We start from the raw sequence: 13,502 nt of genomic DNA on the forward strand, positions 1-13,502 counted from the left end.
ATAGTAATACTCAATCCCCTAGAGATTTCATGTAGTCCATAGTTTTAAATACCATTTATATACACTATTTATATGTTGGTGGCTGAGAATACCTATCTTCAGGGCAGACTTCTTTCCTTTTGATACATACATCCAACTGCCCATCCCATAGCTCCATGTGGTTGCCTAATACACACTCCAAATTGGAATCTTATCTACTGCCCCCAAACCTGCCATGTTCTCCATCTCAATACTGGCAACTCTGACTTTTCACCATTTAAATGAAAAATCCTGAATCATTTTTGACAGCTTTCTTTCTCTCACACTCTATCCAGTCTGGCAGGGAGCTCTGTTGGCTGGCCCTTACAAATACAGTCGATCTTTGAGCAATGCAGGGGTTAGGCGCACTGACTTCCCGCACAGTTAAAAATCCATATACTATTTCTGCCTCAAAAACCAAAGATTGATTAGTGACTCACCCAGGGGCACGAAACTGAAACAGTCTGGACAGAATCAGGACCCAAACCCTAAGTTTTTTGATTCCACATGCTGGAATCAAACACAAACTTTCCCTCACACTTAAAGATGTGCAGAATGAAAATCCAGGTACTGTATTTATTGAAAAAAATGTGCATATTAGTAGCAGACCCATGCAGTAGAAACTTGGGCTGTTCAAAGATCAACCATGTATTCAGAATTCAACCAGTTCTCACCCCCTGTGCTGCTGCTAACCAGTATGAGCTGCAATTCTCACCTGGATGACCGCAACAGGCCCTCGTCAGCCTCCCTGCTTCCATCTGTGTAACCCCTACAGCCTACTCTCAATACTTATATTTAAAAATAAAAATCAGACCATATCTGCTTGTAGGCACAGCTCTTGCAATGGCTCCTGTTTTAATCAGAATAGAAGTCAACAGCCCTACAGTGGCCTACGAGGCCCTACACGCCTGGCCCTCTGTTCCCTTTCGGATATCTTTCTAGTTCCTTCCTGCTCAGTTTACCCCAGACACGCTGGCCTCCCTGTCGGTTCTGAAAAGTGTCATGTGTAGTCATGCTTGAGGGCCTCTGTCCTTTGCCAGGGCATTCTTTCCAGATAATCTTCTCTAACTCCCCAAACTCCTTCCAGTCTTTTATCAAACTTCAACATGACAGGGCCTACTGGGGCACCCTACTGAAAACTGCAACCTTCTTCTCCTACATCCCAGGGTCTATTGACTCTACTCCGTTTCCCCCTGCAGGGCTTACTATTTTCTAAAATTCTTTATGGATTTATGTATTCTATTTATTGTATATCTCCTCTATCCCATCTCCAACAGAGTGTAAACCCTAGAAAGCAGTATATTTTCTGTTTGGTTCACTGCTGTATCTACAAATCCTGGGATAAGTACTCAATAAACATTATGCTAAAGCTGAAACTCCAGTACTTTGGCCACCTCATGCGAAGAGTTGACTCATTGGAAAAGACTCTGATGCTGGGAAGGATTGGGGGCAAGAGGAGAAGGGGATGACAGAGGATGAGATGGCTGGATGGCATCACTGACTTGATGGACGTGAGTTTGAGTGAACTCCAGGAGTTGGTGATGGACAGGGAGGCCTGGCGTGCTGCGATTCATGGGGTCGCAGAGTCAGACACGACTGAGCAACTGATCTGATCTGAAACATTCATTAAATGAATGAAATTCTAGAGACCAAGCAAATGAACTGTTTTAAGGATCAAGTAATTAACTGTGTCAAGAGTAACTGAAATTAAATAATATTTTGATAGGTTTAATAAATTTAGTCAAGAACCATGGGGCACAGAAATAATTCAAAGCATAGACTCATAGAACCACTGCTGATAATCTTAGATGTATCCTGGCAGATTGAAAAATGCCTGAGAACAAATGCCCTGATGTTCATAAAAGAAGGTATATTACAGAAATTGGGTAAGTTTGGAACTATAGGCAAAAATTCTAGAATAGATTATTAATGATGGTTTATGAACAATTAGGAGGTGGTACTCACTAGGAAATAGGAAGATCTCACAATTAAACAAGTAACATGACTTTGTTCCTTTCCTAACTGGGTATGTCACTGACTTGAATGAAGCAATGGTAAAATTTGGCTCAAAGTCAAGAGACTTTGTTTCTAAGATGGAGAGTTCTTAACAAAAAGTCTGGCAAAGCGGGAGGCGATGAATGCTAAAAATGAAGGGATGAGAGGATTCCAGAACAAAGAACTAGGTATTGTCTACTGCTGTCTTCTAATGCCCATCATGGGGATACAGAAGGAAGGACTAGCTGCACTGTAAGGATCAGAGCTGGGCGGACACTAGTAAGAAATCTAAGTCTCTTATGGGATGCATGATGAAATATAGGGGTATTGACCATGGGTGGTAGTAAAGGTAATCTTTGTCATGATCATCATTGTCATTATCAGAACAATATGAATAGCTAATCATTTGGGAGGGGGCTTACTATTTTGCTAAGACAGCTCTATAAAGTTGACATTTTCAAAACAATAGTATGAGGGAAGAACTATTATTTTCTCTTTCTGTAGATGAGAAAAGTAAGGCACAGAGAGGCTGAGTAACTCGGTTCAAGGTCAAAGCTAATAGGTGACAAAGCTGGTATTGAAGTTCAGGCCCCAGAGACTGCTCTTGAGCTATAGTCCAGGGTTTATAGTGAGAAAAACATATGAACCCCTGAAGTACTGACTAGTATATGGATGTCAATCTCAACAGAAGTCTTGAGAGATATAGAGCACAAAATTCTTAATTTAGCCCTGTCCCGTCAAACATTTTTTAAATGACATAGGCAAAGAAACCAAAAGATTGCTTATAAAATCAAGAATGACATGGAATTTGGAGGAATAGCTATGATTATTTTGATGACAGAATGAGGATTCAAAAATATCTCAATAGACTGAAATGAGCTAAAAATAACATTAAGTCCAATGGCTACATGGGAGATCTTGAATTTAAGTTAAAAAAAAAAATTCCTTCAAATACAGCTTAGAAAAGATAAGGCCAATTCCAGCTAGTGTTTCTTCTTACACTTTCCTACCCTCTACAGCCAGACAGTGACCACATCCTACAAATTCAGCCCCTTGTGTCTCTTGGTCTGCCCCTTCCCCTCCATTTCCCCATGTCTCCTCTAATTCAGGAGCTCTGCCTCTCTCCACTACACCTCCACACTCTTGCCTTTCCAATCCATCTTACTCAAGCTCAGAAACATCTCCCTAAAGCACAGGTCTGCCCGGGCACTCCCTGTTTACTCATCTTCAGTGGTTCCCACTCCCTAACTTTAAAAGGTCAAGTTCCTTGAACCTGGTATTCAACAGCCTCTATTTTGGCTTGGCCATCTTGTCCAAAACCCAAATATTCATCATTTGTTCATCCTTGTCCTGCTCTTCCCCACCTTCTTGACATTGTTCTGGTTCCTTCATTCCTTCAGCCCCTTCAGCTTAAATCCTGTCTAAATCCTCCTTGTTTTAGGGACTTCCCTGGTGGTCTAGTGGCTAAGACTCTGCACACCCAAGGCATCCAACGCAGGGGTCCCAGGTTTGATTCCTGGTCAGAGCACTACATCCTGCATGCCACAACTAAGAGTTTGCATGCTATGACTCAAGATGCAGCTGAATAAACAATATTGTAAAAATCCTACTCATTCTTCACAAGTCCAAGTCGGTGTCTTTCCCCAAGTCTTTCTTGTCCTCTGTAATTTCTTCTTCCTAGAACATGTCATCATTGCCTATCTTACCATATTTTCCATCATAAGTTAATGCTGTGGGTATACTTGCTTGCTTTCTTTGTCTCCTATTTTGCTTTCTATGCTTTACCAAGAATGTAAGCTCTTTAGAGATATAATCTGTAACTGACTACTTTAGTCCTACACATTCACACGCAATGAAGGATGTGTTTCGGCACTGAGTCCTACAAAAAGAAGGCAGTGGTTTTGCTGAAGTATGACAGCACATCTGGAATACTGGGCTCAGAGGGGAGTGCTCCTTTTTTAAGATAGACACTGCCTGCCTAATGGCAATGAAGAAAGAAGAGGAGGATGGTTTACGGACCCAGGATGTATCAGAAACCAAGGATGTTCAGTCTAGAGTGAAGAAACCAAAACTACTAAATGGACCGTGATAGTCATCGTCACATATCTGAAGGGCTGTTCACGTGTAAGGATGAAACTGATCTGGAAACACTCCAGGAAAAAGAACTATACTCAACCTGAGTATCATTTCAAAACAAGAATGTTCAACAGTGCTCTGTGAATTTAGTAAGCTATACAACCTCCATTATAATTAATACTCATTGGCATTATTATTTGTTAGAAATTATGGGTTGCCCTTATGAAATATAAGAAAGAGAAGACATACCTTGCTTTAAAAAAATCTTAAAATTCAATGCCACTTAAAGTAAACGTAAAAGCTGATTTTTAAAATATGTTTTTTGACTGTCATTTGGTAAATGTGACATTGGTACAACCATTATGGAATTTGGTTTTGTAAAGTTGAAAATACAGCTTTGGTCCAGATTCCTCTCTTAGACAACTAACTAAGGGCAACTAACAAGGGCAATGGCTTTTAAAATTTTTATGTGTATCTCTTAAAGGAATTTTGAAAAACTGTATTCTTTTTCCCAAATTTTAAAATTGAAATTTAGGGCGTTTTTTTTCTTTTTTTTAAGCATGAGTTCAATGGTTATAAATACATAATTTTTGGCACATTGTAAATATTGACACTTTAAATCACTATTTTAAGTGTAACCAATAGAATCTCAGTACCTTAGGGATTTGATATCCACCACAATACATTTAAAATATATGAAAATAAGCTTGTAGTTCAGCTGGTAAAGAATTTGTCTGCAATGCAGAAAACCCTGGTTTGATTCCTTCGTTGGGAAAATCCCCTGAAGAAGGGAACAAATACCCACTCCAGTATTATGGCCTGGAGAATTCCAGGGACAGAGGAGCCTGTCAAGCTACAGTCCGTGGGATCGCAAAGAGTTGGACACAACTAAGCGACTTCATTAATTATTATTAATGGTTAAATATTTTTCATTTTTCTCTTTGAAGTATTATTTATACTTCATTTCCTCACCAAGTTCTATCCTAATGGAATATATCTTAATGCTCAAAAGTATTTTATTATTAATCTTTTATAGTTTTCTGCAAAAAAAATCATCTAATTAAAATCTAAAAATTTAAAATAAAATTTTATTTATCAAAATACTAAATGTAAACATATTTTTTTTGATGTGCCATTAGAATTATCACTTGTATATCACAATTACACAATTGAGTATAACATATATGTTGATTATATGTATGATTTTAACCTAAATGTATTAACATTCTTGATGAATAATTACTGAACAAAAAAAAAATATTATTGGGAGTGCATCTTTCAGTGAAATGACTGTATTTTTTTTTTTGGTTTGTGTAACTGTGGATAAATATTACTTATTGTTGGAGTTAAGGAGGTTAAGCATTAATCTATGTTATATCCCTTGGCCAGATTAATCTTCCCTAAACACTGCTTCCTGGCTTACTTATAATGGCTCCTTATCATCTACTATTCAACATCTAAAGTTCCAAGTCTTGTTTTTTTAAGACCCTTTGTTATATGGTCTTACTTTCCCTATTCAACATTATTTCCTACTATCTTCTCTAGGAACTCTGTTCGATTCAAACCTCTCCCTCCTCAACCGTCCATCTGAATATCAGATAACTATGCTTTTGCTGAGTCTTTATCCCTGCAGTGCTCCTGTTTCTTCTTTCCACCTCCCTAATCTCATCCATCTGTCTAAGGTTCTGAATCTATCTCACCTTCTGTGAGATTTCTCTTGACTCCAGCCTGTCACTCTCTTTAATGTTTTATTCCTTCTGCTTTTACAATCTGTAGTGTACAAGTAGTACCTGATCCTGTGCTATACTGTCTATTCTTAATTATATATCACATAAATTTAGTATTTTATTATACCTTCTTTTCTTCCCTAATTGTTTCAGGTCTTGTCAACCAGACCATAATTTGTTCCTATTATTAGCTTTTTACAAGAAGTGCCATGATCTTTTCCACAAGCTCAAAGAGAATTTTGAACTCAGAAAAAAGAAATCAGGAGGAAAATGAAAGGTTTTCAAGTTTATAACAATGATCTTTCATCTCCACTGACGCTAAAAACAGATTAACCATCCTTTCATGACAGTAGGAACGCTATAGATCAAATATCAGGAGGACTACATTTGTACTAACTAAAAGAAAACCGTATTGATTATTAAGGGTTGCTAAGAGTTCAAAATTGCTTTTTTTAAAGATCTTCTAGAATCACAAGAGGGGTTAATCAAGATCTGGAATTTCCTTGAGGAAGACACACCTTGTGAGTCTAGTAGTTCATAAAAACCAAGGCTGACACTTCACCTAAGCCGCTCAGTGGCAGTGCTAGTCGGCTTTGTCCCTTTGTCCCTCCCACTCTCTGTTGATACACACGTCTGTGTCTAGGAGACCGCTGCTTTCGTATATGTTCTCATCAGGCTTCTTGACAAACTGAAGGACGGTCCTTTTCTATAAAGGTGGAAATTTAGGCTATGAAGGCAGTATCACCCACCGCCCCAATGGTCAAGTTCTAAACTGACTGCTTAGCCCCACAGATGCTCTACCTGTAGGCTGCAGAGCACGTGTCCTTGTACTCCTGCAGCTTCACGCACACCATGTTGAGGAACTGATCTGAGTAGGCACTCAAGTCGTGCATCAGGTTCATGAGGTCTTGCACTGTCTTCTCCACAATGATTGTGCTCTGGAAAAGAACACAGAGAGGACACAGAAGCTGATGAGGGTTTTGACTCAGGTAATGTGTAGGAAGAGGAAGGACAACTGAAGGATGTAATCACTTAAGACACCTGAACCTTCCTAGAAAGACATGACATTTAAAACTACTCACAAAAAAAGAAATAAGTATCTTACATAGGGCTGATCCTCCCAAGACCTGAGAAGGTGTTTTTTATGGAAGGACACAGGACAGGGAATTTCAAACTGATTTCATGAAATTCTTGGCATTCACAAGATGTCTCTCTGTGGCTTTTAAGAAAGGAAATACATATTCAGTTGCAGTCGATTTATCATCCTCAGGGTTCTACTTTCAGATTAGGGATCCATGACAGGCAGCCTGAAGAAAAAGCCTTCCAGGAGTTGTTTTTAAAAGTTTCAAAACCATCAATCTATTAAGGATACCAAATAACATTTGTATTGTGCCTTACAGCTTGTAGAATGTTTTCACATATACAGCATATGTTACCCTCACTTGAAACTCACATAATAATGATAATCACGAACACTTACGCATTCTTACAAGTGCAGAGTACTGAGCTAGACACTGTACATGCTTTATCTCATTTAATCCTCTCAACAAAGCCATCAATTGAATCCCTTAACCATCCCCAGTGTAAAAAGGAGGAAACAGGCTTAGAGAAAGAAAAAAGCAAAGCAAGGACTCCAGACTTGTCTTTTCACTACACCATTGCACTTTAGAAACATTTCTCATGAGATCATGGTGCTTCTTGTTTTTGTCACTGTAGAAGCAGTGTCCAAACAGATGTGTTTTAAAAGCGAATTAAAGGAATATCCAAGGGAAAAAATAAACCAATCTTTAGAGACTAATAATACTGTGCAGTGAAACAATGCTATATCTAAAAAGAGACATTTTCAATAAATTCTATATTTTTGCTTAAGAATAAGAAAAAGGTGGCAAGCCAAGCCAGAAAAAAAGAAAAGGTATAATTGTTCAAACCATTTGTTTGTGCCACTTTCCCAAAGAGCTCAATTACACTGGAGTAAATATTAATCGCACGCTTAGCATTTTGGAATCCTTTGGTCAATAACTGGTTTAATGAATATGTATTTATTTATATAGAATTCCAGACTGAGCCAGAAAAGTGAATGTTAATTTTTTTTTTTTCCCGGTCTGACAGTAACCTTTGAAATAATCAAAGGCATTTTATTCTGCTTAAATACAGACTATGGGGTACAGGGTTTTGGTTTTCTTTCTTCTACAGTCAAAAAGAACGGACAAAAGTGTACAGCTTTTCTCAACACAGTGGGGGACCAGCTTAAGTTATGAGTTTACACGTACGTGCTTATTTAGGCTAATTTGGGTCTAGAAGTTTCTTCTTTGCCTCTCCTCTCCCCACACCCCAAGTAAAATAATCAGAAGATGAAAAGGAAGGAGCAGTTACATCGTGTAGGGAAAACTCCATGGGAAACCAAATTACAGTCTCTACAGAATCCCCACAAGTTCAACTTCCTTTTCTGTATTGATTTTAAGATTAAAGCACTGCAGCTTCACCCTGATCCATAATTCTGTTCCTTGGTGTTTGTGTGTGAATGACAGGAATTGATTCTGCTCAGCTACATGTCCCTGTGCTGCTATGAAGAATCAAAAATCCTCATCCTGATTAAGAACACAGGATATCCTACCACACGTGGAACAGCAATTAATAAAAGGAAAGTGGACTCCAGCCATCCTAACAAAGGCCATTTAAAATCTGAAACACTGCAGGGAAGATGAGCACAAGCAGATGGCTCAGATCACTGAGAAAAAGGGCCTGGTTCTATTTCCTATTATGCTATTGATAATCCACTCTGGGACAGTTTTGGGGAGCTCCTGCCTTTCTGATGGCTCCATCTAGCTTTCTGGTAACCAAGGAGAACATGATGGTCCTCTACGGGCCTTCATCACTCAACTGGTACCTTGGTGCTTGCAGACTTTGGGAATACTGTGTTATTGTCCCAGGTCATCTCAGGTGTGTTTGTTCCTCCTAATTAGACTATCGACTTCTCATAGTGACACTGGTGTTCTTCTTTTCTGAAACCGTCCCTGTGTCACACAGCAGCTTCCCTCTAGCTATTTCACACACGGCAGTGTATATATATGTCAGTGCCTACTCTCACAGGTGGGATGCAGAAGGGCGGGCGGGAGGCTTATGAGGGAGTGGATATGTATATACTTACAGCTGATTCACACTGTTGTACAGCAGAAACAAACACAACATTGTAAAGCAATTATCCTCCACTAAAAAAATCTTAAACTCAGCCAACTTAAATTAAAAAAACAACAACAACAAAACATAACCTTCCCATCCTTCCCTTTCTTCACGTATTCTGTAATTTCTTAGGATCTTCAGCACAGCACTACTAATCAAAGAAACAGGACTAATAATGTTAACTCATATAAATAATGTGAGGGATGTCATATATGTGAAGGACGTGAGACACATACATCTTTGTATTTCGAAGTCTCTGGGTGGATTCAGTTTGGTCTGTATTTATCCCAGGGCTTTTGGGTGACTAGAATTGTGCTGATATCAGCTGGAAGGGAAGGAGAGGTTGGAAGCACATAGAAATATCCCCTGGAGATAAAGGTTTTGGGGTAAACAGAAAGTACCTGCAGGGAATGATTAGAATGCCATGGTTTAATTCTAATGGTTGTGCTCAACACAGAGCCTATGTGATGCTATATGATTATATACAATTTTCCAGCTATTTGCTTGGTTTTCCTTGTCATGGTAGCACTCTGGATAATCAATCACTACATTCTCTTCAAGGAAAATGACACTGTAGTTTGCCAAATGATGGGCATTTTTACAGGGGAAAAAGATTCCATTTTCCAAGAATTTATAACAATTTCCAAATCAGTGGCTCTGACAGATAAATACTGAAAATATCAAATGTCTAACAAGGTCAATCCTGTTTTTATTTATTTGATCCCTTTGGCATCACAAATGATTTATTGTCTCATTATTAATTTGGCGATTTGCCAGTGGTGACTATAATGACTTCATCATAAGTAAAACCTTGATTTTATTCATTATAATTGCCATTAAACATATCACACATGATTGATATTTGTTTAAAAATAACTCAATTCTCATTTCTTGCAACCTATTACCAGGTAATAAGTCTGAGCTTGACATGAAAAATGAGAACAGGAAAAACAAAAAAAAAATCCCAGGATAGCTGAGGCAATAAAAGAAAAAAATTGCTATGAAGAATAAACAACTAAAGTTTATTACAGGGATATATCAGCAATGTAAAATAAGAAGATGATATATAAGGACTAGCTCTTTGGTTCTGCACTTAAAATTTTTAATGAATGAATAAATGAATAAACATGATTGGACATTAAAGACCTTGTCCACTTAGCCCAAGTCCTAATGGGGTACAGCAACCAGTGGTAAACTTTTTTTTTTTTAATAGCAGTATAGTTGATTTACATTGTTACGTTAGTTTCAGGTGTACAGCAATGTGAATCAGTTATATACGTATATACATACACACATGTACATATAGCTGCTCTTTTTTAGATTATTTTCCCACACAGGTCATTACAGAGTATTGAGGAGAGTTCCCTATGCTATATAGCAGGTCCTTATTAGTTATCTATTTTATACATAGTAGTGTGTATATTGGAGAAGGCAATGGCACCCCACTCCAGTACCCTTGCCTGGACAGTCCCATGGACAGAGGAGCCTGGTGGGCTGCAGTCCATGGGATCGCTAAGAGTTGGACATGACTGAGTGACTTCACTTTCACTTTTCCCTTTCATGCACTGGAGAAGGAAATGGCAACCCACTCCAGTGTTCTTGCCTGGAGAATCCCAGGGACGGGGGAGCCTGGTGGGCTGCCGTCTTTGGGGTCGCACAGAGTCGGACATGACTGAAGTGACTAGGCAGCAGCAGCAGTGTGTATATGTCAATCCTGATCTTCAAATTTATCCCTCCCCCACTTAACCCCTAAATAACCATAAGCTTGTTTTCTGTACCTATAACTCTATTTTTGTTTTGTAGATAAGCTCATTTGTACCCTTTTAAAAGATTCCATGTATGAACAATATCATGATATTTGTCTGTCTGTCACTTCCTTACTTACAGTCTCTTCCATCAAGTCACAAAATCCTTTTGATGGGTGACTATACCTTCATCTCTACTGCCTAGGAGAAGGTAACTGGCACATTGCAGGTGCTCAACAGATGGTTATTAGATGAACTGATGCACATTCAGAACAAGGTGAAAAGACAGAATAGAATTATAACGCAGGATAATGGTTCAAAAGCCTGATTTGGTAATGTTGAATCAGAATACAGTCTCTATTACTACATTCAGTTCAGTTCAGTTCAGATCAGTCACTCAGTTGTGTCTGACTCTTTGCGACCCCATGAATCGCAGCATGCCAGGCCTCCCTGTCCATCACCAACTCCTGGAGTTCACTCAAACTCATGTGCATCGAGTCGGTGATGCCATCCAGCCATCTCATCCTCTGTCATCCCCTTTTCCTCCTGCCCCCAATCCCTCCCAGCATCAGAATCTTTTCCAATGAGTCAACTCTTCGCATGAGGTGGCCAAAGTACTGGAGTTTCAGCTTTAGCATCATTCTTCCCAAAGAATACCCAGGGCTGATCTCCTTTAGAATGGACTGGTTGGATCTCCTTGCAGTCCAAGGGACTCTCAAGAGTCTTCTCCAACACCACAGTTCAAAAGCATCAATTCTTCGGTGCTCAGCCTTCTTCACAGTCCAACTCTCACATCCATACATGACCACTGGAAATATTACTACATTACTGTATCCTAATTCTCATGGTTCTAAAGACTGAAGATCTTGGACTTTTCTATATAAACAGTCCTAATTTCCCCTAATTGTTTTATTTTTCTTTAATGACAATCCATAAATATATATACACATACAACTAAATTGCTAATTTAAAGTTTTAAGCTGTAGAAATAAATTCTCAACTCAGGAAAAAACAAAAAACTTTAGTTTGGAGAATGTGGTCTCTGTATGTGTGCTGTTTTAGCCCTTGGATCAGAGATGGTTCAGGGATGTGGCAAATAGCCTAGGGTCCTGGGAAACTGCTTTAGGAAGAATTTGAAAGAAAAGAGTAAATCCATCTATCACTTTAGACATGCCCCACCACACCCGCTCAGCAAGACAAACAGCAATAATTGTGGAGGGAGGGGCTTTTCCTAATATTTAATGATGACAATGTTTCTGTTTAGGAGGCTATATCCAACTACAAGTTGCCAGATCTCATCATTGCATATTGTCCTTCCAGTTACTATCAGCTCTAAGTTGTTGTTGGCTGTAAACCATGACAAAGACAATAATGACAGAAATCTTCTTTCTGGTTTATAATCTATATTTTGATTTCTGTGATGTTTAAAATAATCTGAATTGGTTTGCTCCTTTAATAAGCCAACTGGTAAAAGACTATGCACCCAAGGAGTTGGTGACTAAGGAAACTGCCTCTGCTACACTCCTCCCAATCATGCTTCTATAGCCCATCATTCTCATGTAACCCGTGGCGCCCTTCATGGCATGGCTCTGTCTACCCCTCCAGCCTCAATAGTGCCATTCCCCCTTGCTCTCTAAGATCTGGCTACATGAGGCTGCTTCCATTTTTCCTTCTCATTTCAAGGCTCTGTACTTGCCTATAAAGTTCAGTCCCTTGCCTTCCTTTCCTAGAGCACTTTCTCCTATCCTTCAGGTCTTAGATAAGAACTCCTTTCTGTGGGAAGATTCTTCCTAACCTTCACTAGGTTCTCCTGTTACAAGCACTTAGAACATATTTATCTATACAGCCATCTCTCCTTCCCCTTCTTTTGGTTCTGTTTCTCTGGGGAGCCCAGATTAGTCGAGGAGGGGGCTACTGATTGGGAGGGACATCTGGTCGGTGGTTACACGCACACATGTTATATCTCAACTCTGAACAATTTATATCCAGCCATTACACAAATGAATAGGCATCCCTTCAAAACTCTGTCTGAGAATACCATATGTAAGCATATAAGGCTTCTATTATAATGATTTTCACTTAGGGTGTATTTTTAAAATGTGAAGATGCAGCAGTATTGTTGGCAATATTATTATAGACCACCGTTAAAAATGAGAACTCTTCCGAAAGAACAGAAGTTTTGTGGAGAAAGAGCAGAGAATTTAATAAATTGATTAAATATATACATATTTATTAAGTAAATATTTCTTGTATGCCAAATACTAACCTAACTGTAGGAGACAGAGATCCAGAAGAGACAAATTTCCTGACTCCAGTAATCTTAGATAGGAGGAAGAGACATCAATTCAGTTCAGTTGAGTCACTCAGTTGTGTCCAACTCTTTGCAACCCCATAAACTGCAGCATGCCAGGCCTTCCTGTCCATGACCAACTCCTGGAGTTTACTCAAACTCATGTCCATTGAGTCCGTAATGCTATCCAACCATCTCATCCTCTGTCGTCCCCTTCTCCTTCTGCCTTCAATCTTTCCCAGCATCAGAGTCTTTTCAAATAAGTCAGCTCTTCGCATCAGGTGGCCAAAGTATTGGAGTTTCAGCTTCAGCATCAGTCCTTCCAATGAATATTTAGGACTGATTTCTATTAGGATGTACTGGTTGGATCTCCTTGCAGTCCAAGGGACTCTCAAGAGTCTTCTCCAACACCACAGTTCAAAAGCATCAATTCTTTGGTGCTCAGCTTTCTTTATAGTCCAACTCTCACAT

The 13,502-nt window shown here is 39.0% G+C and overlaps 1 protein-coding gene across 1 annotated transcript in view; it reads right to left on the bottom strand.

Annotated features, from left to right (window-relative positions):
* The window catches only part of LOC104982305 (exocyst complex component 4), a 236,826-nt gene that overhangs the window by 158,061 nt on the left and 65,263 nt on the right, over positions 1–13,502 (bottom strand). Inside the window, exon 2 of the mRNA XM_010831656.1 lies at positions 6,618–6,754. Coding sequence (XP_010829958.1) covers positions 6,618–6,754 — 137 coding nt within the window. The remainder of the gene's footprint in view (positions 1–6,617; positions 6,755–13,502) is intronic.

Source organism: Bison bison, unplaced genomic scaffold (genome assembly GCF_000754665.1).
Source record: "Bison bison bison isolate TAMUID 2011002044 unplaced genomic scaffold, Bison_UMD1.0 scf7180017864530, whole genome shotgun sequence".
Taxonomy (NCBI): domain Eukaryota; kingdom Metazoa; phylum Chordata; class Mammalia; order Artiodactyla; family Bovidae; genus Bison; species Bison bison.